Here is a 26,992-nt window from a genome sequence, read left to right as displayed (position 1 = left end):
AAGCAGAAAATTTGACGAAACGAAACTAGTCTTCCGCTATGAAATAACTGAAATTTTCGTTTTCTGACTAGCAATCCGCAAAATTAACATGAAGTTAAATCGAAAGTAATTCCCGTGACAAATTGAAAAATGAATGATGAAATGTTTGGAGATAACGAACAGTATTCAAGCTCAAAATTCCATTAAACAATACAAATTTTGGAGCAGAGCACACACGGACCTCTAAAACATCAGAGATGGGATCAAGTGCCATGGAGGAATGAGCCATCCCCTGCAGACCGGTCACACCCGCCGTGTGCAACTTGTCATGATCGGGTAATAACGGAAAAATTTGTCGACAATAGTGTTGTGAATAATGCCCTAACAATTAGTATTAGCATTTGACTTAATGATAAATTCTTTAATGAACAATGATGCATACTGAATAAAATGGATTTTAAGATTTCTGGTGACTTTTATACCTCTTGCACGCACGTAGGTACTTGTTTACAGTAGGTACATGTTTACAGTTTATTTCACGCATAATATGTTCTGCCCAAAATCTCAGGCGGAACGAGCTCGTTAGAAAATGGTCTTCGGATGTAAGAGTCCGAGGTATATAAAGAGCGTAGGGACGTTAACCGAGGATCTTACTTGAACATGTAGGTATAGAAGGAGTACATGTGTTTATAGGTGCCTAGTTGTCCAAGTGATCGATGTTTATATTTTTTTAACATAAAAGTTTTATATACATATTATATAGTCGTATGTATTTAAAACACCGCCATTCTGGTCGATTTTATAATAAGGACGTGCTTGTGACCATAATCAACACAATTTGCGGATTGTAGAATACCACAAACAGAATGAAGAGATCGTGGAGAGATTGTCAGGTAGGAAAACAGAAATTTATAAGTGGGTATCCTTATGAAAAGTGAATTTCTTTGTGCTTTCTATATTAATATTTCTTCACTTAGAGCAGTTATGTTAGTTTAAGAGTTGTTGTAAAATGTGCTTTATAAATAAAAAATTAATTTCATTACATCATGTATTGGTAACGATCCTCTGATAAAACTAATGTCCAAATAACTGTATCTCACTTCCATTCTCAATGACCGTGTAGTGTAGGACAGCGCCGCAAGAATTCCTTCGGCATCGAAAGCAAGTTTTTTGACTTGCCTAGATAGCCGAGCGGTCTAGCGCGCTGTTCCTGTACTGCTAGGAGACAGATACCGTAGGTCGAGAGTTCAACCCCGGGCTGGGGCGCAAGTGGTTATCCTTATAAAAAGTGAATTTCTTTGTGCTTTCTATATATATATATATATATATATATATATATATATATATATATATATATATATATATATAGACCCTGAAACGTGCTACTACCCTAAAAAGCATGTAACTTTCGTGCGTTTTTTGTATAAACCGTGCAGCGTTTCGTGCAAACCGTGTAGCCTTTCGTGTAAACCTTGCAACCTTTCGTGTAAGCTCCAAAGCGTTTAGTGCAAACCGTGTAGCGAGTAGCGTGTGAGAAAGGTGCGACTTTCGTGTAAGAACCGTGTGAGAAACGTGCGACTTTCTTGCACGAATCATGTCAGAAACGTGTAGGATTCATTCAGAAGTCATTTCATTTTAAATATGACTAGCGATTGGTAAGGATGTCAAATAGTGCTCCTTATACCTCATATTATTTGGATATATTATTCTGGATGCATTTTGAGAGTGAAAATAAAAAAATACAAGAGAAACAAAATAAAATTACACGGTAATGTATATTTAGTTTGTTTTTCTTCTTTTCTAAAAATAAAGATACACCATGTCAGATTTACAGATACACCAGTAAAATCTCGGTAATCCCCTCTCCTCGCCCCCGACAAAAAAAAATGCATAATCATCCTCTTACCTGCAATGTACTTATTAACTTTGCATATTATAGAGGGAGCCTAATCGAATAAAATAAATTTATTGCTTAATCATAAACAAGAAAATCAATCCCAAACCGTTTACGGAAATAAATACAATATAAAAATTTATTACAATTAATAATTGATCATGAGGTTATATTTCAATAATAAACGAGTTTTAGTATAAAACTTGAATCGTAAGAACATTTAATGCTTTAAGAAATTATGAGTGACAAATATAAAATTAATGGGTTTTTTTTTCTTCTAGTGTATAATTTAGGCATGTGAGAAAAGGATTGTACACTGAAAATTACGAGCATTTCACTTTTAAACAAGCGGATTACAAACAGAACGGCAAGCATAAATTAATTACTACTAAACTTTGAATATTTTTATGTGAAAGATTGCACTAAGATAATCTGACTTGACTAAATCAGTGATACAATATGACGTCATAATAAGCAAGATGACGTCAAGTTAAGAGATATACTTTAACTCCTGAAAATGAATAGAAACTTGCAAATATTAACAAAAATAAAATGTTTTTATTTTGTTATGCTGTATCTGTCACCTGAATTAAAATCTCCGACCGATGACGTCATAACTGTTCAACAAGTAACTTGAGAATTGATCATGCTGTGTAACGAGAATTTGGCTAAGACGGTATGTTGAACGCAGGTACGTTAAGGCTTCCCAGAGAATATCGCAGTGTACTCTGTGCCTTCACTTTTCTGAAGTACAAATGTATGACGTCATAACTGAAAATGACGTCAAGTCACTGCAAACTTGAGCTGTTTGGATGGGGAGAGTGTCATAAACTTTACATCTTATTGTAATCTGCATATAAAGTGTCAGAGAACTAGTGTAAAATAAACGTGTTTTTATCTCCTTTTTTTGAAAAAAATCTTATATATCCGAATATTTTAGATAACTTTTCTTTATTACTTTGCTTATCATTATTGTTCAAAATATATACGAAAATATATGTTTGACATTTACCCTTTTTTATACCTGTGGATAGAAGTAGAATTTATAATATGTGTATAAAAGAGCCTGGCGCAGGTGATTAATGAGGATTTATTTGAGATCTTTTGTGCAAATGTGCAAGAAGAGTTTCTCCTCTAATTGGATCTTGCTTTGGTAAAATGTGTGATGGCTTTGTTTTAATATAGATGACGATATTGAGTGGAAAATACTCTCAAATTTGTCGGTAAGTTGAATTTATTGTGAAATATTTTGTACCAGAGTAATAGTATAACTTTTCCCAAGCACATTTCGGATTCAGAAGGATGTGAAGAGTTTATTTATGTGACAAAATGTTGATAATAATTGTGTTAATCAGCTGCACCGAAGCGATTTATGTGAAACACTTCAAATAAGTAGAAATGACCGTCACGTGATCAACGAGGTCATGTGATATCGTAACATACGTTTATATATAGCCTAGAGAACTCTCCATATACATCGACTTAAGTACATAACTTACAAATAAAAATCAAAATCGACCTTGCAATGCAGTGTTATGTTTTGAACGCATTTAAAGCTTCGGGAAGTCTTAACATTACTGCGAAAGATACATAAAAGGGGGTCTAGAAGGAAATACCGTGAATATTGTGTGCGATTCATGTAAAGTTAAAGTTTGTTAAACAGGTATACTAATTTATTTTCATCGATTATATCTTCTATTGAAAACAGTCAGCTATTTACGTATCCTGGTCGGCCTTTCCTCTGTCATTCGTGACAACAATAATGCAAAAGAACAACACTAAGCTGGAAACTTAAGAACATAAGATTTGTACATATCGAAAGCTTGTGTTCTATAATACTTTGAAAGTGCTGCTAGAATCGTGAGGTAAACATGGTATGAAAAAATGCCTCGGGTTATACATGTATGTATATAATACAAAATATCAGGGTAAGGTTTCGTGCGAATATGTGGTATAATTATTTTCCCGGCCGGACAGTGGGATTCTAGCAGCACTTTTAAGACATAAGAGAAGTTTTTCAACTATATTATTTACTCAAAGAAATTATTAAACCCCGAGGTAGTATTGTTCTGTTAACCTCTTTATTAAGAAAAAATTTTTGCTATAAACAGCAGTCACGTGATGACATCGTGGTGGTGCACTACTTGGCCTCAGACACTCTGTGTCTTTATGTAATAGATAATAATAGTTTGCGTTTTACCGACGACTTTGATATATAATCAATCTTAATTTTCTTAAAAAAGTCTAATTTTCCCGAGAAATGATTTATATGCTTCCTTAACATACCCGCGATGCAGTCAGACATGTGTATGGTTGTGTATATTGTTGTGTACATGTAAATAAATTATCGTAGAAGAGAATGGTAATAAACAGGTTGCCAGTACATTTTCTTTGAAAGGATAAATATGATTGCGATTCTGAGGAGGGGGTACTCCATGTTATTCGGAGTTATATACATTGTTATAATTTGGGTTTAAAATATTAGAGAAACAAGTGCCTATGCTATTATTCAATATGCATTCATCAAAGAAATTTATGAAATATATAGTAATGAAATATGTGGAGATAACGAACAGTATTCGAGCTCAAAATTAAAGTCCATTAAACATTACAAGATAGGAGCAGAGCAAACACGGGCCTCTAAGACATCAAAGGTGGGATCAGGTGCCACGGAGGAGTGAGCATCCCCTGCCGTCCGGTCACACCCGCCGTGTGCTCCTTGTCATGACCGGAGAATAACGGAAAAATCCGTCGACAATTCAGTGTGTAAATAATGGCCTAATTATTCTACGATGTACAGCATACTTACATCTGGTGAATATTTATCGATTTTGCAACTACATGTAATTATATAATACTGTATATTTTCGGAATCATTTCATACTAATGTATAATTTCTGGAAAACTGAAGAATAAGTTTTAGTAGGGAATGGGGGCTTTACATACATGTATATGTATGATTACAAACCATGAAAATTGAGAATGTACATTTTTGGGGTTAGTTAAAATATCCTACGTCCCGTTTTTTCATGTTAAAATTCTGGATCCACCTATGAAAAGAGGTTACCGGTAATAAATACTAGCAAATATACGAGAAGAAGTCATAAAAATGTGTTTCAGAGAAGGATAATACGATTAACAAGATTAATATGTTAACTAAACATGTTTCTGGACAGGGATGGAGGGACTCCAATTTACCTCTGACCTCCGCCAATGACGAAGCCTGCAGACTGTTCGATACCGCCATTACTCAGGTACTCGTTCACTTTTTGACATCCTCAGCCATAAAATGTAATATGATGGTCATTTATATTAACCATGATGGTTTTACCCTCATAAGCGTTTCAAAATGACATTATTCTTTCAAAATAACATACATCTACATGTACTTTATTAATTTTACGTGTAGATTATTTATTAATTGTTTTTTGATCGTTTTGATCGTATGATTACATGAATATTACTACAATGTGTATAATTATGTATTGCACGTCTTTATTACATAGGTGACGTCCATGTATGCAGACGCCGAGATGGGAGGCATTGGTAACACGTTTAAAAAGATGTTGGAAGCCGATCCTAATTTCGGTACGACCTTTATTAAGTCTACAAAACATCGTTGTTACAGTATAATTACTGCAAATATCAGCATTTTTTTTTATTTGTCATAAAAATTGTCTTGATAGGATAGTTTCTTCTAACATTCATTTTATCAACCCCATTGATGGTTTATGAAGGTTTTGAGTACTGTGAACGAACTGCTCTAAATGGAAGTTTCCCGATACAGTCATTCATTTCAACTTAATCATTCTAATACAATTTGTGTTTCATTCTTAATCAGTTATGGGTCAGGTGTTGGTAAATTCTATGAAATATGGGGAATCCAAGAGCGATACAGAGGATGTAAGGAAAGCCGTAGTCGACATTTCAAATCAGGCTATACAACAAGAAGTAACGGAAAGAGAAAGTAAATACGTGGCAGCATTGAAACAAGTGGCGGAAGGGTACAAGATTAATATTTTATTGTGCAATTTCAGATTTACTTCTTTTATAATAGAATTTGCAATATGTTGATAAAAGAATAATAAATGAGGCACATGCTTTGTAATAGTACTACAAAGGCTGTCTTAAACTTATTTTTTTTTCTCATATATACAATATTAACATGATTAATTCTTTACATTTTGCGCGTAGAATTAACTTTGGGAACAGATAAAAGAGATACAGATAGGACTTTTCTTTCTTATTGTAGGAACATTCTACAAGCTGCCGCTACAAACAGGAGCATTTTAAATGATTCACCAACCGACTTACTAGCATGCCTGCTGGCTTTCGTTAAATATTACGAACTAGGAATGTCTAAGGAGATACTAGAAATGATGTCATTCGTGTCGAAGGCGTACCAGCCGGAGACTCCGGGATACAGGTAAGTTTATAGTTCAACTTGACTTAGTCAAATCTGTAATTTTTTAAAAACATTTCTGTTTCCCGAATTTGAAAATAAAACATATTAAATTACAGTGTATGAAGTCATTGCAAGTGTATAAGGAATCTACAGGAAGTCCACTCTTTCTTTAAAGAAAAGCAATTTCTGTAAAAGAAAAGTTGCTAGGTTCGCAAGGAGGGAGTTTAAAAAGTTGGAAGGAAGAGTTCTTCTTAAACTCCTTTAATACATATGTTTTGGTCGAACATTGTAATCAGTCGTTCTTTATATCTTTTAGCTCATCTGAGCCGGAGGCTCAAGTGAGCTTTTCTGATCAAAATTTATCGGTTGTCTTTCGTTGTCGTCATCGTAAACTTTTCACATATTCATCTTCTTCTCAAGAACCACTGAGCCAATTTCAACCAAACTTGGCATGTATCCTTGGGTGAAGGGGATACAAGTTTGTTCAAATGAAGGGCCACTCCCTCTTACTAGGGGAGAAAATTCAAAAATAGTGAAGATTTGGTCATTTAAAAATCAATCTTCTTTTCAAGAACCACTGGGCCAAAAATGTTGAAACTTGTGTGAAACCTTCTTTACAGTAGATTCAAATTTGTTCAAATCATGATCCCGAGGGTTAGGTTGGGCCACAGTTTTACACAGGTATACACAGAAAAATATTTGAAAATCTTCTTCTCAAGAACAGCAAATTCATGTTTAGTCATATTTATATATTTGTAGATTCAAGTTTGTTCAAATCATGACCCCTCGGGGTAGGGTGAAGGGGATACAAGTGGGGCCACAATTGGTGATCACAGTTTAACATAGGAATATATAGGAAAAAATCTTGAAAATCTTTTTCTCAAGGACGGCAAAGTTTTGTGTAGTCATATTGATATGGAAGCATCCTCAGCTTGTGTGGATTTGTAAAACTTTGATCCCCCATTGTGACCGCACCCTACCCCTGGGGGCCACAATGGGGGACCATATTTATATTTAACCTTTCAATACTGAACTGATTTCTGCTTTGTCCTAGCCAAAGTGCTCAAAGTGTGGTCCATGGGCCTCTTGTTTTTCATAGTACTATTCTCGGATGGAAAGCCTATGCACATGAAGAAAACCTGCAGCTAGTAGAAGCTGAGCAGGACGTACACAAGGTGAATGATCTGCTTTTTTTCTTAGGATTGGCATATAAAAGCAAACACCTGAAATATTTTCAGCATTACATATATCTGCAATTACAAGTTAATTTCACCTATCATTTATGCAATCTTACAAATCATTCATTGTCCTGGGAACAGATAATGCTCCCCCCCCCCCCCCTTCAAAAAATATATGCAGCGATTGTTTACTTTTTTCTTCTTTTTCTGTCTCTTGCAACTACTTGTATTATTTAGCTGTAGAGATCCACATTAAATATAATGGTTCTTCCAACTAGCATCTCTTATGCACTTTCAAGATATCCTTTATAATGCCTTTACACATTTTAATAAACCATTCTTTCTCCAATATCTGTATTGATAATATTTCACTCGTGACTTTTACATTTCATTATGAAGATTTTCAGTTACAGTTAGGTGCTTGACAAGGTTCTATCGAACATGTAGTGAAATGTTGTACTCTACTTTGAGAGAAATTATTCCCGACCCGCTTGTTATTCATCTATGACAATTAATCACTAAAATGGTAGGAAATGATAGTTCAATTGAATGAAAGAATAATATAATTTTTTAAATAGATAATACAAAACTTACTCTTATAGATTTTAATGGTAAGGTAGACTTGTTAATAAAAATGAATAAAAACGAGACAAAAAACATTTATACATATATTTGTACATTTATTATTTGTTATTCAAAGATCAAGAGAGGCCAGTGATGCATGTATAGGGATTGTTCTGTGTTATATGTTATGGGTTATATGTGCCCTATATGTTTAAAGTACAGTGAGCACTGGCACATACTTGCAAGTCAGTAGAGGTAGTGAAGTACTCTCTGAGTTGTTGTAGATTGCCAGACTAACTATTTTGCTGATCCCTAATTGTCCTATTTCTCTTTTGTGCAAAATTTCTTCATCTATCAATTTATTTATTATTTTGTTAAATGTTTTGTTATATAATTATTCCAGAGTTTAGCTGTTTCTCCTGGCGAAGTTTTTGCAATCCACACGATGGCTCACATCCATCTAGAAAAAGGCATGCTAGATGATGGTCTGGCCTTCCTTCAGAGTAAAGCCAAATACTGGGAGGTCAGGAAGTGATTGAGAAATAAACACATGTGATAAAATTTATAAGAACTGAAATAAATGATTTGATAATTTTTTTCAAAATTGCTTTGAATCATATATGCGTATTAAATTTTGTTTATCATTCTTTTTAGTCATCAAGTTTGGCGTGTCACATAGCTTGGCATGAAGCTCTGTTTTATGTAGAAAAGGTATGGGTTTTAATACTTTGAATCATTCAGCTAAAGTAGACACAGGTTTGCATAACACCATATACATGTAACATTGCTTCACAACCAGTATTTGTTACACAATCAAGAACAAGCCAAGCTCCGAAAGCATAAACTGAGAACAGACGTAAGTAAATTCTGTATAACTTTTGAAATGGTGAAGAAAATTAAACAAAATTTTCATTGAGTGTTTGTATTTGAATATTGACAAAATTGCAACTTTTCAAGAATGTTTGTTGAACTAAAATCAAGATATTAAAAAACTGAATTTTGACTTAAGTCTGTTCTCAGTTTATGGTCTTGGGGCCAGATGATTGATATGGATGATAATTGAATATAAAATCATATTCCACTTCTTTTTGATTTGATAAATTTGTGCAATTATTAAGCTACTTAAATTTTATGTTTAGATTTGCAATTGAAAATTTTAATAATAATACAGTTGTATCATTATTAATATTTGACCCAAAACAATGGCATCAAATCAAAGTAATTACATCAGAATTCATACATTCTAGGGACAATTTGATGATGCAGTCACGACTTTTGATGAAAAGGTAATAAACCAAACGTTTGACAGTTTTGATGAAAAGGTAATAAACCAAATATTTGACAGTTTTGAAGAAAAGGTAATAAACCAAACGTTTGACAGTCTGTAATGATTATTCAATTTAATTTCTGTATGAGAAGTAGTAATTTACCGTATTTTCCCCCTTTGCACTACTGACGTTGAGAGCTGATGACTTCAACATAAGAATTCAGTATCCAGGTTACATTAAAAACTATAATAATTTTCTTGATTTTTACAGATAATAACACGACTTGCAAATCCAGGGAATTTTAACGATGCTTCTTCTTTATTGTACCGTTTGTCTTTTGAAGGTAGGGAATAATGATAAAAGAACAAAGATTTGTTTGTCTTGGAGGGAATGCTGTTGATTTAAAAAAAAAAAAAAGGATAGTTAAAATCATGAGTCCAAAGTCTCATTTTAATGTATTTTCATGTTTGAAATTCTTGGTAAAATAGATTTAAAATAATTTATTTGCATATTCATTACAAATGTATTGAGATGCCTAGAATAATGGAAATGAAATGCGAGTATTAGTGAAAAAATATAAGAACAGAAATAAAGACCATGCTCCTAGTTCATTAGGATGTACTAAAACTTGAATGGATGAACGTAGTAAGTAAATTGAGATACAAGATTGTAATCATTGCATTGTTTTATAGATATCCATGTTCCAGAAAGATGGAAAAGCGTACTTCAACATGTAGATATGTTAGCTGGGCAGTACATCTGGATGTATCTGGATGCTCACATTTTACTGTGTTTACATAGAAATGGAGAAAAAGAACGGGCACGTGCAATGTTGGAGGAGTTAAAGGAGTATGTCAAGTAAGTCAGGCAAATTTTATGATGAATTCTCATGGAATCCGTGGTTATTTTTTCAGGAGCTTAGACTTTTCTATTGCTTTTTGTTAATATTTGACTTTCGTGTTCGGAATCCAAACCATTTTTTGGCTGTAAAAAAGATATTTCATATATAATATATATATATATATATATATATATATATATATATATATATATATATATATATATATATATATATATATATATATATATATATATATATATATATAAACTGATTTACGCCCTAAATTTCCATTTCCATTTGATGTGCCTCCATATTTTCTTCCATACTTATTATACAGTACTTGCCAAGATATAATCTTAAAGCAGGAAAATTTATAAGTTCATAAAAGGTTTGAAGTAAATAGCTAGTATTTCAAAAACATTTTGCTGTAATGTAGAGAAAACTCTGCCACAAACGCTCAGGTGACACATGATGTTGGAATACCACTCTGTGCTGGGATAACGGCATATGAAGAGGGGGACCTAGAAACAGCTGTAAATTGTCTCAACTCTGTACGTGATTCACTTCATAGAATTGGAGGAAGCATTGCACAGGTATGCAAAGCACAAGGATCAAGGTCGAATTTTAATGGGGCTAAATTTCGATAAACATAAAAGATTGTCTCATACATGTATATGGTTGTGTAATCCTCTTTCTTATTTTAGTTAGAAGGCAACAAAGACTTGCAACCTATAAATATATATTGTGTTATATTGCCATTTTCAGATAAACTGCATTTTAGCATGCATTGACCCCTATATAACTAGCATTTTTTAAAAAAAAAAGTTTATAGGATTTTATTTCTTTTTTTTAATATTGATTTATTTTCTGATCAGCATATTGTGAGCACTACGGATACTTTTTAAGAATAAGTTATAAAAGATTTGCGTAATACTAGTGAAACACAATATTAACATGACACGAATTATACGGTAGTATTAATCTTTTCTAGAGGGACACATTCATACAACTTTTGTTGCATTCAGCGATAAAATCCCCTAACTCTAAGTACAGCCCCCTTGCTGGAACACTTCTAATGGAAAGGAAAGCCAGGCGTGCCGAGGATCCACTAGGGGATCGCCTCATGCTTCACGGAGGTGAAAGATACAATTTTGTTTCCTAGATGTATTCCTCAATGTATTCATACTTTAAGTATTAAATGATGTCAAACATCTACGCGGTGTTGCTTAGCCACTTTGTTGTATTTCTTCATTTATTCTGTGTGTTACCTTGCAAAGTGTAGGTACGATTTTGACGAATGCATTCCCTCCTGTAGGAATTGAAAATCTAAACTTAAAAAAATAAAAATTTCAAGCCTTAATCTCATTGAAAGAATATTTATTTTCCTCTCAAGAATATTGTAAATATTATTTGTTTTCTAGCCCCTAGTTATTTTGTATGATTACATAGTCATCGTACATTTGAATTGATTAAGGAACATGTCAGGTATAGCACCCTTTTTATACGCTGGAGGGGGCAGGACCCAGAAAGATAATTTAAAAATTACCATAAAATCTTTGTCAAGTAAAATATGAAATACATTAACATTGCAGGATTTGGCTTTACTTCAACAAAAAGTTGATCGGGGAGACGGCTTTTTCATTGAACATACTTGTACTAAATTGTAACTAAATTAACAGTAAAGGGTTATGTTCGAAAAAAAAAAAAACACTCACCCTGATACTACGTGGTTTTTAGGGCTCATTCCTGTATGATAGAACTTGCATTAAAACTAAGACAGACAGACCTTAAAATTGCAACCTTGATGAAGAAAAAAAATCCAATTAAAATGTCTAATTCATCATCGAATTCTACTACATAACTATTTACATGAAATCATTGAGTCTATTGCTGACTGATGTTTTTCATTCTAATTGTTAGGCCATTATTTACACACTGAATTGTCGACGGATTTTCCGTTATTCCTGATCATGACAAGGTGACCGGTCGGCAGGGGATGCTCACTCCTCCATGGCACCTGATCCCACCTCTGATGTTTTGGAGGTCCTTGTTTGCTCTGCACCTATTTTGTAATTATTAATGGACTTTGAGTTTGAATGCTGTTCGTTATCTCCATATATTCATCTGGGTAATAGAGAAGTCGCTGGACCTCGAATGTTGCTTCCTTAAAACCAAGATTATTTATTTCCACAGAAGTAACATACTGAAAATTCTTTTAAGGGATTCGTAACAAAAATCTTTATAACCGAGATTTCTTTATAAGTGTGTTTCTAATAACAGCGTTTTAATATATTTGATTCTTTTTACTCAGACTGTTTCTTGTTTGATACTTTGTTTAAACGTGAATCTTTACAGGGCTTTCCATAATTTATTTCAAAAAAGTAGATTATTAACTTTTTAAAATCTTAAAATTTTCTGTGAAATATATTTGAGATAATTCAGTTTACCTTACAAGAGAAAGAAAAACAATTATATTAATGATATGTACTCTCATTTTCGTCTGAAAATTTTCTTCTTTCTAGTGATATGCAATACCACGATTACATGACTGTATTTTTTGTACTGAATAGTCGACGGGATAGTTTTATGTCCAATTTTAATCAGTACGATTGACAAATTTTTAATTGTGGTATTGTATATCACAAGAAATTTTTTTATAATTTTTTTTTGTTTCGTTGTTGTTTTAACGTTCCTTCGAGAACTTTTCACTCATAGTGAGATACCAGCACTTGTCGGTGGAGAGCTGCAAATTTAAACCTGTCGTCGACATTCACAGCCATCGAGCAGTGAGGGATTTTTTTTTCGAGCCAGTACCTACAGCTACACTTGACCTAAGTTAATACGGTCTCGTCCGAAGGGGCGGTCACCACGTCGCACAGTGTATTCGAACCAGCGACGAAAGGATACATAATTAATCCGAGACTCTAGAGAAAACGCGGACGACCATATTATAAGCATAAGATGCAAGTAATTTCATGTGCGGATGAGCAGGTAAACTATATAAATTCTTTAACAAATTTTCCTTTGACATTGTATAAGTACAATATTAGCAAAGTAAAGGACGTTTAATGGTCACAAAGGAAAAATTCTAGAGAGATAATTAAAACGAACAAGAATTAAAATCACAGAAGATCATCAAAACAGAATGAATAACTATAACAAAAATAAAAAGAAATTAAGAATTAAAATTTCAACAACAAAATCAATCAAACAAAATGATACAGTGCTCTATAACAGATACACATGTGCAATACTTCAAAATCTATTTACATACAAATCGTGTAAAAGCCACACAAAAAGCAGGACATTTTAAGTTATGTCAGCATATTTACAATAAATTTAAAATGGAGCAAAAGTTCTTTTTTTAATTTTCAAATGTAAAATTTGCATCATTTCATAAAAATGTCAGAAGAATTTGTGTTTCTCTTGAGATCTTTTTTAATCCTCCTTTGCAAAATGTAACCATAAATTCAGAAAATCCATTGATGAATGGAATCGATAAAAAATCGTCAAAGGAAAAATAATCTTCAATATCACATTCCACGACGGTCCAGTGTAATATTTTTGCTGTAGGTAGGAGAAGATCGGTTCGCGAATTTCTGCAATACTTCCATAGGTCCACAATCCAAAGTTCATGACTGCAAGAGCGAGGCAGCTATGTTTAAGGCTGGTCTTCGCATGACAGGTACATCCACTGTCGCTGTTAGGACCTCTTTTGGTCTCGTTTGTTACATCATATCTGTGGATGGCTAAAAGAAACCAAGTTTGTAGAAAAGCAAGGATAAGTCCTAGGATGTTTTGTCCAAAAGCAATACTTTTGTATGCTACAGATATAGAATCCAGCTCCAAAACGGCAATGGAATTGAGAAGGTGGTACAAATTGTTTCCGAAAGCAGTTACCAATAATATGAAAGAACTCATGTGTAAATGGTGATCTTTAGACTTTCGAAGCTTGGACCTAGACTTTAGAATCACACACACTATGAGAAGAGCTATCATGGCTGTAAATAAAATAGCAATGAGAATGACATAAAATAAGAATTCTATAGGAATTCCTTTTGTTTCATCAATTTTTGTGCATTGCAAAACAACATACATGGAGAATCCAAATACACTTGCTTCGTAGATAATCAAGCAAACTATTATCAAGCAAGTCATTTTCCAACTCCTTTGGTATTTCACATCTTCTAACGCAGTCGGAAATAGAAATCCAATAGCCATCATTGTATACTCAATAGTTACTGGAGCAAATATGATTTCAGCAATTTCATGAATGCTTTCGAAGCATTGTTCATTTGTAGAATTGTATAACGTGGCGTTTGAAGTTGATTCATACTTGTTTTCAAATATTTCGGAAGACTCAAACAAGTAAGCGTTCATCCAGCTGCAGGCATTGGTTACAATTATAATCATTCGAAGAACCTTTGCTCCATTTGATATTTTCTTGTCGTAATATTGCAGAAATATAAGAACAATTACTTGAATCCAAATGAATGCAATGCAAACGACTGAATATGATGAGAGAAGGCGTTGGTCAACTTGGTCGGTATGTAAATGTTCTGCGTAAGTAAAGGTGTTAAATGTATATCCACAAGCAAAAAGAATAAATAATACGAACTGAATGACCATTCCTGCGTTTGTTTTAAGAAAATGCGTTTTCTTCATCTCTTTCCAGAAGTTCGAGATTTTCTGAAAATATGTTTGTTGAGTTTTCACAGTTAGTGCATTTAATAACAGTGATATAAAGAAGGCCACAACAGCAACTGCTCCAAAGGAGAAATAAACAACCATTGTGGCAACAACTTCAACCTTACTATGGAAGGCAATATTTGACCACTCGACCCCAAAGATGACGAAAGGAATGGCAACAAACCATATACTGACAGATATCAGAAGAGGTCCAGTTCCTGAATAATAAAATAGATCAATTTGGTAAAATTTTACTGAAATGTATTATTTGTTTAAAGCACGATCAATCATTTTCATTGAAACTGTAACTCTTTAACTTTGATTATTTATAATTTCACTTTTTGAAAAAAAAATTCACCTTCTTGAAATGAACATTGTACCTTAACACATATTTTCTTATCTTTCTCATAATTGGAACACAATTGTTGATGTACAAATTTCATAATAGTAAAGAAAAGCGTTAAGGGTCTCAGATACGTTTAAGTCCTATATACAAAAGGAATTGTTCTGAATACTATATAACATGGCAATGCTTAAGACCGTGTACTTAAGCAGATGCACAGAATCAAAAGCACATATGTTTGGCACATTTGAAGAATATCATTTCTTTCTGCCCTAAAAAAAAAAAATCAAATGCGTACTGCAAAGTGCAAACACGTCTTTTATCTTGCTTTTTCAACAAGAAACTATTTATGCATTACGAACTATTACGAATAGTAATATGAAGTACATATTATTACAAACTACAAATTGCAATATTGGGTATCATTAGATTGATTTTGTTTTTACTTTTTATCTAATCATATAACTAGAATGTGTAAATAAAGAAAATTACCGATTGAACGATCCTTGAATTCACTGTGGATGGTTTCTTCATCTTTTGACATACAATCTAAATAATGAATAAATATGGATTAATTTATTTAAATCTAGTTCTGCTTTATCGTACAAAGTAATTTTAAGAAAATATTCAAAATTAATATTTGAATACCAATGTACCAGAAAATGTTTTGCAAATTCAAGAAAATAAAACAGAATTGTTATTTTGAAGATTTCAATTAAGTAAAGCATGGAGTGCAAAACTGACTCTGATATCTGTTAATTAAGGTATGTCACTCGTCAGCTTTTAAGAAAAGTTCAGTCAGAACCTCTAACTTCAAAACCGTTTATTTTTATAACATATTTGAATTAAGCGATGCAAAGTCAACAACATTCAATTTAAAAACTGCTCAAAAAGTCATAAAGAAACAAGATTTATGGGTAACTTTTTCTTGTGACGGAAGGATAATTAGAAGAAAATTCTTTAAATCTACGCATTTGTTTGATTTAATATCTTGGAACTTTTGCCCCGCATATTTTTACTCATAGAATATTTTCCGTTATTATATATTTGCATTATTATTTATAGATCAATATTATTCAAACTATTTTACGTAAAATAAGATTATCTTTATTGGCATAATTACATCTGATTAAATATGATAAAGGTTAAAGTGATTAGCCTAAGAGTTAGAATTTAAGTACAAAAAGGTCAAGTTACATATAATTGTACCGTTGCTCAGTAGAATGCGCAATGACCCCCCCCCAATTTTCTTTTGCGATTTAAAGTCATGCTATATGAGTCTAAAATGTACTTCTCAAAATACCCTTGAAATAATTAATTTCATGAGTTATACACGAACATACACTAGTCTTTTTTCACATGAAAAGTGTTCAATTACAACTGAATGCATGAATGAACAGATATGATTGCATGCAAAAAATAAATAATAATTAATAATAATTCAAAAAAAAAAAAAAACAATTCTTGGTGATATATGTTAACAATTCTAAGATCTGTTTTGTTGCATATGCAGTAAAATTAAGATAAATTTACTTTTACATCCAAAGACAAAACCTCTTACTGCTAGAACGTCCCATGGGATTTAATCACTTCAAATTATTGTCCAGTGCTTAGAAGTTCCTTGATATTGTTTTAACACTTGTTTTCTACATCCCTACCTGTTTGCACGTTATTGTTTTTATTCGAATAAGTCCCTGTGGAAATGACGCCATCGATCTCAACATCAGACAAATGACTTGAAGACATACTTTTTCTTTTCTGTGACGACGTTTGGTTGTCTGGTTTAACTACGTTTTTTCCTCTTTCTATTAAGAGAATCCACTTACATATTTTATATAATTTCTCAATTTTTAAAAGGATTTATAATGCATATCTTTCTAGTTCAATGTGATAAGAGAAATAAGTATATTCTTACACTTGTACCCTTCCTAGCTATCTTCGTCATTATTCGTTTCAAACGAGTATAATAGTTGTATATATAACGGACCCTTCATAGATAAATTTTGCGGGATAAACATATCAATCTAATATTTAATCGGACTCAGCTTGTCGAAATCCATAATTACATATTTAATTCAATGCTCAACTTTTGTGCACTTGGGTCAAAACGTCTACTGTGAAAAGATAGTTATTGAAAAGATATTCCATATGTAACAACGGAATTACCTGTCACTTATTCACCGATTTTTGATGGAGCATTGTATACGCAAGGTTATGAAAATTATCTTAAGTAAGCAAATAAAGTATATAAAATCGGACACGAAAAACAGCTATAAAAGATATTTGCCTTTCATCAATAAACAATATTTATTTCAAATATTTGTCAAAGGAAGCATTTTTTCATAATGTAAATATTCTATTAAACGCGTGTGATATCAGGACTACTTCCCTTTACCTACCGAAAGGATTTCAACATTTAAATACTGTAATTTATTTTAATGGTTACAGTCCTTTTATTATAGAGTTCTACCGCACTAATTCTCAACAGATATTAATCAGTGACAGTTTCATTTTTATTTCCATTTTTAAGGAATGTGTACTTATTTCTTTCTCAATGTGTGGCCCATTTTGTATTCATTCTTTTATCCAAAACAACATCAACTATTGCTGATACGAATTTGAATGTAAAGAAAATTATGGAATTAGGATATGACTACAAATACATAGTTAACTATCGCACCATCACTCTATGTACACTCGATGACACGACAGAGTGATATCGTGATGACGATGATGCAATGGCACGGAAATGCAATGGTGCGTCTCTTCAACGTCATTGTGTTATTTCCATTATTTTCGCTTTATCGTGCCATCGCCATCGTATTATCGCATTTTCTTGTTACATCATATTTATCGCTCTATTGCATGATCGTCATCGCACTATTGAGTCATAGTCATTGACCTATTGCGTTATAGCGCCATCCACCCTTATGGTACAATGACAATGATAGTAAACTACGTGACTCTATAAAATTAATATAAATTCATCTCAACAACATATAAAACTTGAAATCACAAAAATATGCCCTTCAAATATGAATATTGATAAAAAATTCATGTATTTATCATTGAATGATACATGATCATAATTATGAAAAATAAATTACAGAAAAGGGCTTCATCTCTTGTTTAGAGGTATTTTTTTTTCTATATGATATGATTCATATACATATAAATTTTGGTGTAGGATTGATTTAATGATAAAAATCGTGATGAAATTTAGTAACAGCAATAATAAAGCAAGTTTTTTTTAAATATTTGATTACATTTACTTTGAGTATCATATCTCCTTAACAAGATTAAGAGGAAATTTAAAAGTATTTCAGTTTCAGCAAGCAGTAGACAGCAATTAAAGCTTGAGGGAAATAAATATATAATAAGCTAAATTTGTGAAACGTTGGTGCATCACTTTGAAACTTTGTGGTTGGATGTTTAAAATGTTTTTTGATATATATATATATATATATATATATATATATATATATATATATATATATATATATATATATATATATATATATATATATATATATATATATATATATATATATATATGATGTCAGAATAGCTTTGTAACTATATATATATATATATATATATATATATATGTATCAATATTAACGATACGAAGCTGGAAAGAATATGTTAATCATACTTATATCCATGAGAGTCTTTAATTTTCAAAGAACATTCACAATTACAAAAAGATATACATGAACATATTCACCTTTTTTCTGATCTGATGCAAAAGCTGATCGACCCTTTTTCATCATTAGGAACTTATTTATGAAAGTTTTTCTAATATTATGTTAAATAAGTTTGCCAACATGTACTTTGGGAACAGAGAGACAATCAAAAATAGCTGACAACATAACTTCTCGTACAATTCGTTGGCTGTGCTGAAATATAAAAGTGAATGAAATTGACAATGTACATTTATGTCGATACTTACTTGCAGAATCCATTACTAAGACACTATGCCTTTTCGAAGCTATGATACAGAATTTTCAAACCTCATTCCGTTTATATCTTTAAAAGTTATTGATGTTTGCTTTCCATATCATATGTAAAGAAGGGCAAGAAAAGGTGCAAATATTGCGTGACTTAGTGCAGAATATGCTTCGTGTACTTATTCCGATTTTGCATTAGAATAAACATTAAAATAAAATGTTTAATTACTTCTTATTCCATCGGCATAATTTTTAGTTGTTTTTTATTTATTTTTTTTTTTTTTCAATATTTTACAACTACATGGATTTGATCAAATATTGTACTAGGTGAGGGACTTTTGTTCACTTGGCATTATTCTAACGTTCAAGGCCTTAAAAAAATAAATAATCACAAATAGTGTTCGCTCTGAAATGCATGAGAATGTATTTTAATCATAGTAATCTTTTATGTGAATCATTGCTTATTTTCGTATCATGAATATTTTTTACAGCAAAGTAAAATAGGTATTTTTCGGCATAAAAGAAAAATGGTGTAAAATTAAACCTTGAGCAAACACAATTAAAAAAAAAACTTTTTGGCATTTGCTTTTTGAATTTTTTCGTGCCTGGGTATTAAATGTATGTTTTAAAGACGCTTCCCCTTAATACCCGGTTGCTTTATTTCAGGATAAATCACAATTCAATTGAGATAAATATCTGACACACATTTGACAAGATATGAATTACATGCACGTTTAATGATGTTACATTTTACATGTGTTAGTTGCAAATAGTTGCTAAAATGGTTGTTGGATTTTATAATAAAATAATGAAATAAAATTGTTACTTTTTTTATCATCTTATAATAGTTTTGTCAAGTCATCTCATCTGTTGTGTAAATTTAGGAAAATGAATACATAAGGTTTGGATATAATGTTCATTTCTTCGTACAATCAAGTAGATGGCGAAGAGTCTTATCGACTTTTATACCGCATGTATGGATGTTGCTTTAAACGTACGTTTTTACCTGTTTTTAAACGGTAGCTTGTGAATTTAATTAATTTTTCGACATCAGAGTAAAAGAGGCGTTAAAAATCCTCCTCCCACTGTGACAAACAAAAATAGGCATTTAAAAAGATCAAATATCAAAGGGAAGGGTTTTTTGTATTTTATAGGGAAATGAAGTCCAATAGTTTAAAGCCAAACATTTTCATTTATCAACATGGAATAAAAGCAGAAAAAAACAAAATTGCTAATTAAAAAAAAGAATTAAAAAGTACAGTAATGCATTTTCTTTGACATACCCGTAAGACTGTCTTTTCTAGCCATGTTGTCAAATTCATACTGCATTGAAAGCAATTTTTAGTAAATATTTACATTTTCAATGATTTTCTTTTTAAAATGTTCAAATGTGTGGACACATGTATGTTTATAAATAGACCGTGGTCCGAGTTAAAGCATTACTGGTGTTGCGTTAATGTAAAAATTTCATTAAAAAATATAATGTATAAACATTAATCTTAATTTACCATTATGTATATATTCTTACGAACTTTGTTAGAATATATCACATCACGGTAAATTAGGATTAATTCTGTGGTCTAATTAACCAGATAAATCGGATATATTTAGATTAATTCTGTGGTCTAATTAACCAGATAAATCGGATATATTTAGATTAATTCTGTGGTCTAATTTAACAGATAAATCTGATATATTTAGATTAATTCTGTGGTCTAATTTAACAGATAAATCTGATATATTTAGATTAATTCTGTGGTCTAATTTAACAGATAAATCGGATATATTTAGATTAATTCTGTGGTCTAATTAACCAGATAAATCGGATTTATTTAGATTAATTCTGTGGTCTAATTTAACAGATAAATCTGATTTATCTAAAACATCTCTGTAAAGATTAAACAATGTTTAATATAATTGAAAACGTTACTGTAACATTGCTAACTTTAATAATGCACCTTGTTTTCCCTTTTTTATTTTTTTTCAAACAGAACTACATAGATGTAATTCAACGTAAAGGAAAGATTACTCCTTAAGCCTTGCAAGTACTGTAAAGAGAATCAATACGTTTGAAAAAAATAATCTGAATAAACAGAAGCAAATTTTGAAATTTTATTTAATGACTTTAAAATGTTCATACAATATACGTTTTAACATGAAAATGTGTAAAATTCATACATGTTATTCTTTAGAAATAATATTATGCTAAAACTCTGAGCACAGAATATGATCGATAGGGAGTATCATTACATTTATAATGGAATCTACTAAAGGTTCATGCACTGCAAAACAGCTCACAAACACTGTTGTTTCCAAAAATTGAAATTTTCTAAACAAAATAAAAAAGTTACTTTCAACACCTAAAACTATAGATAGATATTATCATTATACATGTAATCCAGCTTTCCAACTAACAATATAACAATTCATTTTATATAATGGAATGAAATCGAAAATAATCTTTACATGTTCAAATTTATAGATACAGGTTTTTAAAAAAAATGATTATTGATAAAATTGTCATATATTCTCTTTTGTTTTTTAACGAAATATATGTATCACACAGATTGCAGTAACATTTTCCAGACATTACAGTCTTAAATAGATATCACGGAAATATCCACCCATTCCTTTTTTCTCCCCCTCCCTATCTCCCTTTTTGTGGATATATATCTACTCCTCATCTTGAAATCTCGAGTATACTGTACTTCCTAACACTGTAGCTTGTGATTCCTCGTAAGACGGTGGGTATCTTGACAATTTGAAGGCAGCTGATTGCATTGGAATTTGTTCCGATTGACCTGTATAAAATAATGAATTCAAACTTGTATTTCTTCAAATTAAAGATTATGATGACATAGTTCTGCCACCACTTGTCAAATAACTAACGACATTATCTCGACTTGCCAGATTTTTTGTCGATTTGTAAGACAGATCTCTTCGCCGATTTTTCATTTATTCAAGTTAAAAAATTCAACATGAAAACATAATCATTCCCAGTTTGTGTCATCCAATTGACAACATATTTCTCTTTCAAGTCGACATAAATACACAAGTCAACATAATTATCTGACAAGTTTACAACTTTTAAGACAAGTTGATATCATTAGTTGACAAGTCAACTTAACATCTGACAAGTCGACATCATTAACTAACAATTCGCTAAAACATCTGACATGTTGTCATGTCAGAAAATTATGTGGACTTGTCAGAAAATTATGACGACTTGTCAGATATTATGATGATAAGAAGATGTCAAAATAAGCTTTAATATCAAGATACCGAGTTCCTAGTCATGAGGATTAATTTCTGAAAAGTCGAAATAAATATTTGACAAGTTGACATAAAAGATCTGACATGTGGTTGTAGAAATATGGAAGAAACAACTAATGACTTAAATTCCATACATTTATATAATATTATGTAGCACTACAGGACAACTTTACATCTCAATGCAATGACACATCCCAATTTGCAATAATTCTTGGACGCAGTTGCTTTTTTTTTTAAATATTATTGATAAATGTAAAAGGATGACTGTGTTTTATATACCAAGTATCAAGATAATTAATGAACAGACTTAAGTCGAAATTTTAAATGTCTTCGTTTTTTTTTCTTGAAAATCAAACAAAATATTTATTATGTGTTATGTATTTGTTCTTCAAAATTGGACAAACTCCTTTTTTACACTCATATGTTAGTAATTGTGATATAAAAGCCAAGATATTAAAAATCAGACTTAAGTCTGTTCTCAGTTTATGGTCTTGAGGCCATGCAAGTATTGTTTGCACATTTTTTGTAGTTTGTCGGACTCAAACCTATCAACGAATATTTTTGTTATAGTATACATGAATACACTACGAAACTAAGGTAACACAGAGCTCACAAATGATACCCCATATGTGTATAATGGCAAAATCCATGTTTTGTTCTGGGAATGTCAAGAACATCTGTCTCGATCAAAATAGAAAATAAAAGATGCGCAATGCCTTTATGAAATAAAGATTCTAGGAAAGTCTCTCTCCTCTAAATTTTATTCATTGGTATGGGAGGAGTTGCTGATAAGAATAAGTAACCCCAATATTATAGAAACAATGACAGTGTCCAAAGTTTACTAAGGGAAACCGCAAATATCTGTCCGATCATAATACGTAATAAATATTCAGTTAAAGTCATCAAATTTTATTTAGTGGTATTGGAGGAGTTATAGATAAGAGATTGACAGATGGACGCATAACGGACACCCCCATTACCATAAACCTTCCGTTTTTCAGGCGGGGTATAATAGTTGGTTTTTTTTTTTTCATTTCGAAAGAAAAAAAAGGGGGATTGCGAAACTCAACGATATTCCTCGCATTCGAATGAAAGTTGATTTAAAATAATTGATAAATTATACAATTTGTGTCATCAGTGCACAGTACTTCACTGATGATTAACATATTTGTCATATCCATTAATTATATAAAATTCATAAAACTTTTGATTTCTTTAAGTTAAGCTAGGTTTACCATTTTGTATCATTAGTGAATGCCAATGAGCAACTCATCCACTAAATAAATGTTTTACGTATTAGACCATTTTCTCTTAAATATATTTTTTCAACAACTTTGTTCTAACTGTATCACCAGTGGTATGACATGGTGTCGATTAATAATAAATTTTCAAGTAGAAGTTACGTAATTATTAGTCAATCATCTGCTTCCTTAGTGATAAAATATTATCTTCAATGGTTATACATTCCTCTATTAAGGACGAATGATACCAAAAATGCCTATTTTGAATGTGAATGGTGCAAACATTAAATTTCTAAATTTTAAAGAAATTGTAAACTTTCTGTGATGTTCAAAATTTCTTCAATTCATTTGAAATACTTCATGAAATTTAAGTAGTTTGCCTAAGCAAACAGATACCAGATCTAGAACAAGAGACCTTACCGTTACTTATTATGGCAATCCTTGTAGCTGTAGACCCTGAATGAGGGGTGGGTCTCTTGAGGCAGAAATTTCTTACGATATATATCATAACTAGAACTAATATCGTCCCTCCTAAAAGCGTTCCAACGACAGCTCCTGCTACCTCATCACTGCTCCTGTAAATTCAAAATATTTAATTCAATTAATTATTCCAGATAAAGAGTACATCCAATCTTGCTATGCAAGATGAATTCAAATAATTTCATAAAATCAAGCTCGTCTAAACTGCTCGAGAAGCTATGAATGAAACTGAGCTTTCAACTAACTCAAAGACTGCTTGTGTAGGACAAACCGAGATTGCAAACAAGTAAATGAATGTCAGTACAATCTAGGCCTAGAAAACTTATGATTAGAGTCTACGCTCTCTACTTCATTGAAGTAGCTTTAATGTACCTGCATGTACATATGTATATACTAGCGCAAGGTCAAGCAACAATGTTTAAAACTTATTTAATAGTAGTCTCACTTATCCCTTACTTTAATATATGTGAGTTCTGTGTTACTGGGTGCATAAGAAAAACAATTGACGTTAACAACAATATAATATATGTAAATGTATTTGGCTGTTAAAGGTGATCGTGTGCAAGTTACTGCGTTTTTAAGGGATACATCCGTATAACATCCCCTTTATACTTATACGGGTTACCAATTTTTGTCGTCTTCATAAGCAACACAGCATTGGTAATCACAACATCGTGATTGGCAGTAAAATGTGTTCCCAGTAAGTCTGTTGAAGCAGAGATCACAACAAACACCTGAAATGTAAATATCAGACATCATTTAAATCTAATAGATGGAAAACATTCACCTGATGTTTTCATTGATATGGTTAAACCCGATTAGTTTTTAATATTCAACATCTTACATATATACCTGAACACTAAAGTTAGACATAAAATCACAAAATTTGGTGTATATTAATAATTCGTATATGTAACCAAAACATTTTAAAAAGTGAGGTTCAAAACAGAATTTACCTATTAAATATTTATGATTTAATTCTGTTTCTAATACTCTATTTGCTTGGATAGAAAAACTCGTTTATATCGTATAACCTATGTTGCCTATATCACAAGGACTTACATTGTACGTCAAAAATGTATTAATCCGCTTGACGTTACATTTAAAATCTGTACAATTAGAAGAAAATTTTGATGGGAAAATTATATTATTTTTACATTTAAGGACAGAAAATTAAATTATAAGGAATTCATTAAATATCTACTCAAGTAATACTATATAGCCGGGGTTGGGACATTTGATGTATTTTTTTTTATAAACCACTTCGCGTTTTATAAAGCGTAAACTGTCCCAACCCAGGGTTTAGAGTTTATCTTGGGTAGCTTTTAAATTCATTCCTTAATAATCTTATCAGTACCTCCATTCCCATGTTTAATTATTGTGTATTTATCGACACTCATGCATCAAACTTTTTTGGGCAACAGAAACTTTAAATCCACTTACTTTTTATATAAAATAAAAGAAAAATAGACGTCCTCATCATATTCAAGCATACTAAAATCCACAATCACATCATCCGGTCATCATACATGTACCACAAAAAGGACAGATAATATTTGACTTTATTGTGTGATGTGTTGTGTAGGTCCCAAGTATACAAATATGATAGCAAAAGATAACAGAAAAACAGTGTTGTAAACTTTATCAGCAGTTACAGGATTGTACCAGTTACCTGTCAACGAGCTATTTTTGTTTCATTTTCAATGATTGCAATGTTCAGTGTACATGTATGTGTATAATTATCACAATTTAAGAAACGCTCCGAGGCGATTTGTTTTGATTTAAATAAATAGATTGATCAGGTCATTTCTTAAGTAATGGGAAAAATGTCTAAATCAAATTTTCAATTCTGTAAACGCGCGCATTACTAGCATTAAAAGATGATAAATTATATGAAATATGTTTGTCTATTCGTGTATACTGACCAAAGCGGCTGAGCATTTTGGTTAAGAAATGTTGAAAATTGTTGGCGACACTTTTTCAGTGTAACACAACTTACTACATGTAGCCATTCCATTCAATATTTGTTTTATGTTCGAAAGTTCGGGAGAAAATGCAGGTCACTAAAACAAATTAAGTGATATACAAATTAACACAAACAAAACGCGAAGCATGTGATCAGCCTCTGCCATGTTGCAGGATGATTTGGTTTTTCGGATTTCTAATGTATGACGTTTTCAGGGATACATTCTACTTCAGTAAGAATGTTTTCGTTAAAGATCACCAAGTAATACTGCAATATTACAAAGGATGCCTCTTCAAATAAACATAGTGAAAGACTTACCTTGATCAGTTGTCAGAATTATATTCCCAAGCTCGACGGTAGACTCTATAACCCTCTACATGTCTATGTAAAATCTTGGAACCCTATTGTAATAACATCTAGGCTTCATGGACCATGGCTTAAACATGTTTGAATCTTCGGAAGTGTATGAATAAAGAAACCAACAAATATATTTTTCATTTCTTGGGTAGTGATTCTCGAGTATTCTTAATGTCTATTCCTTAGTTTTCACCTATTCTACAGCAGTTATTGCCGAGATTAAACAGTTCTTATCCTAAAGGGGTTGTTCCATGGACCTCCTCACAACAATGACAATTCGTAAATTTACAGTCAAAGCAAAATAATTTAATTTTGTTTGTATTCTAGCCTCTGATTGGTTAATATCCCAAAAGGAACACAAATTATTTCTGTATAACCTGGTTTGGTATGGGGACCCCCCCCCCCCCCCCGACAACCAGCTGAATCATCTGTATCCATACAATCCTCTTATTTCCAGTCCTCGGGATTCATGAAAAATTCCAGATTTAATAAATGTACCTTTAACTTCAAACAATAATTCGATCTTACCACATGTAAACAAACAACATGGCTGCTAGGTCTATG

General features: G+C 31.8%; 3 protein-coding genes across 3 annotated transcripts; 1 reads left to right on the top strand and 2 right to left on the bottom strand.

Moving 5' to 3' along the window:
- The first annotated feature begins 777 nt into the window (after positions 1 to 777).
- Positions 778 to 11,358, top strand: LOC133195622 (tetratricopeptide repeat protein 38-like). The gene is made up of 13 exons (XM_061331513.1): positions 778 to 872; positions 5,050 to 5,127; positions 5,380 to 5,461; positions 5,715 to 5,877; positions 6,126 to 6,299; positions 7,378 to 7,453; positions 8,424 to 8,543; positions 8,675 to 8,731; positions 9,268 to 9,306; positions 9,559 to 9,631; positions 9,981 to 10,146; positions 10,566 to 10,722; positions 11,121 to 11,358. Exons 1-13 carry the CDS (start codon positions 846 to 848, stop codon positions 11,289 to 11,291), a joined length of 1,383 nt encoding a protein of 460 aa, XP_061187497.1. The 5' UTR covers positions 778 to 845; the 3' UTR covers positions 11,292 to 11,358.
- Positions 11,359 to 13,567: 2,209 nt separating this feature from the next.
- Positions 13,568 to 20,419, bottom strand: LOC133195000 (uncharacterized). Its single transcript, XM_061330889.1, has 3 exons — positions 20,395 to 20,419; positions 15,654 to 15,710; positions 13,568 to 15,036 (listed from the first exon to the last, which is right to left on the bottom strand). Exons 1-3 carry the CDS (start codon positions 20,417 to 20,419, stop codon positions 13,568 to 13,570), a joined length of 1,551 nt encoding a protein of 516 aa, XP_061186873.1.
- A 1,343-nt stretch (positions 20,420 to 21,762) lies between these two features.
- On the bottom strand, positions 21,763 to 25,588 carry LOC133194999 (uncharacterized). The gene is made up of 4 exons (XM_061330888.1): positions 25,549 to 25,588; positions 24,731 to 24,839; positions 24,046 to 24,200; positions 21,763 to 21,912 (listed from the first exon to the last, which is right to left on the bottom strand). The coding sequence occupies exons 1-4, from the start codon at positions 25,586 to 25,588 to the stop codon at positions 21,785 to 21,787; spliced, it is 432 nt and encodes a 143-aa protein (XP_061186872.1). The 3' UTR covers positions 21,763 to 21,784.
- Between the last annotated feature and the right edge of the window lie 1,404 nt (positions 25,589 to 26,992).

This window comes from Saccostrea echinata, unplaced genomic scaffold, assembly GCF_033153115.1.
Source record: "Saccostrea echinata isolate AGI-Se365-2 ecotype Australia unplaced genomic scaffold, CSIRO_AGI_Sech_v1 ptg000029l, whole genome shotgun sequence".
NCBI classification, from domain to species: domain Eukaryota; kingdom Metazoa; phylum Mollusca; class Bivalvia; order Ostreida; family Ostreidae; genus Saccostrea; species Saccostrea echinata.
Note: the sequence above shows the minus strand (reverse complement) of the source record. Positions and strands in the feature narration are given on the sequence as shown.

Coding starts and splice junctions, on each gene's coding strand:
- LOC133195622 (XM_061331513.1), top strand. CDS start 846: ATGAAGAGATCGTGGAGAGATTGTCAG. Junction 7,454..8,423: donor CTGAGCAGGACGTACACAAG/GTGAATGATCTG, acceptor TAATTATTCCAG/AGTTTAGCTGTTTCTCCTGG. Junction 9,307..9,558: donor TCACGACTTTTGATGAAAAG/GTAATAAACCAA, acceptor TGATTTTTACAG/ATAATAACACGACTTGCAAA.
- LOC133195000 (XM_061330889.1), bottom strand. CDS start 20,419: ATGGCTAGAAAAGACAGTCTTACGG. Junction 15,711..20,394: donor TAGAAAAGACAGTCTTACGG/GTATGTCAAAGA, acceptor TTCATTATTTAG/ATTGTATGTCAAAAGATGAA. Junction 15,037..15,653: donor ATTCAAGGATCGTTCAATCG/GTAATTTTCTTT, acceptor TTTATTATTCAG/GAACTGGACCTCTTCTGATA.
- LOC133194999 (XM_061330888.1), bottom strand. CDS start 25,588: ATGATGAGGACGTCTATTTTTCTTTTATTTTATATAAAAA. Junction 24,201..24,730: donor TATGAAGACGACAAAAATTG/GTAACCCGTATA, acceptor TTGAATTTACAG/GAGCAGTGATGAGGTAGCAG. Junction 21,913..24,045: donor GATTGCCATAATAAGTAACG/GTAAGGTCTCTT, acceptor TATTTTATACAG/GTCAATCGGAACAAATTCCA.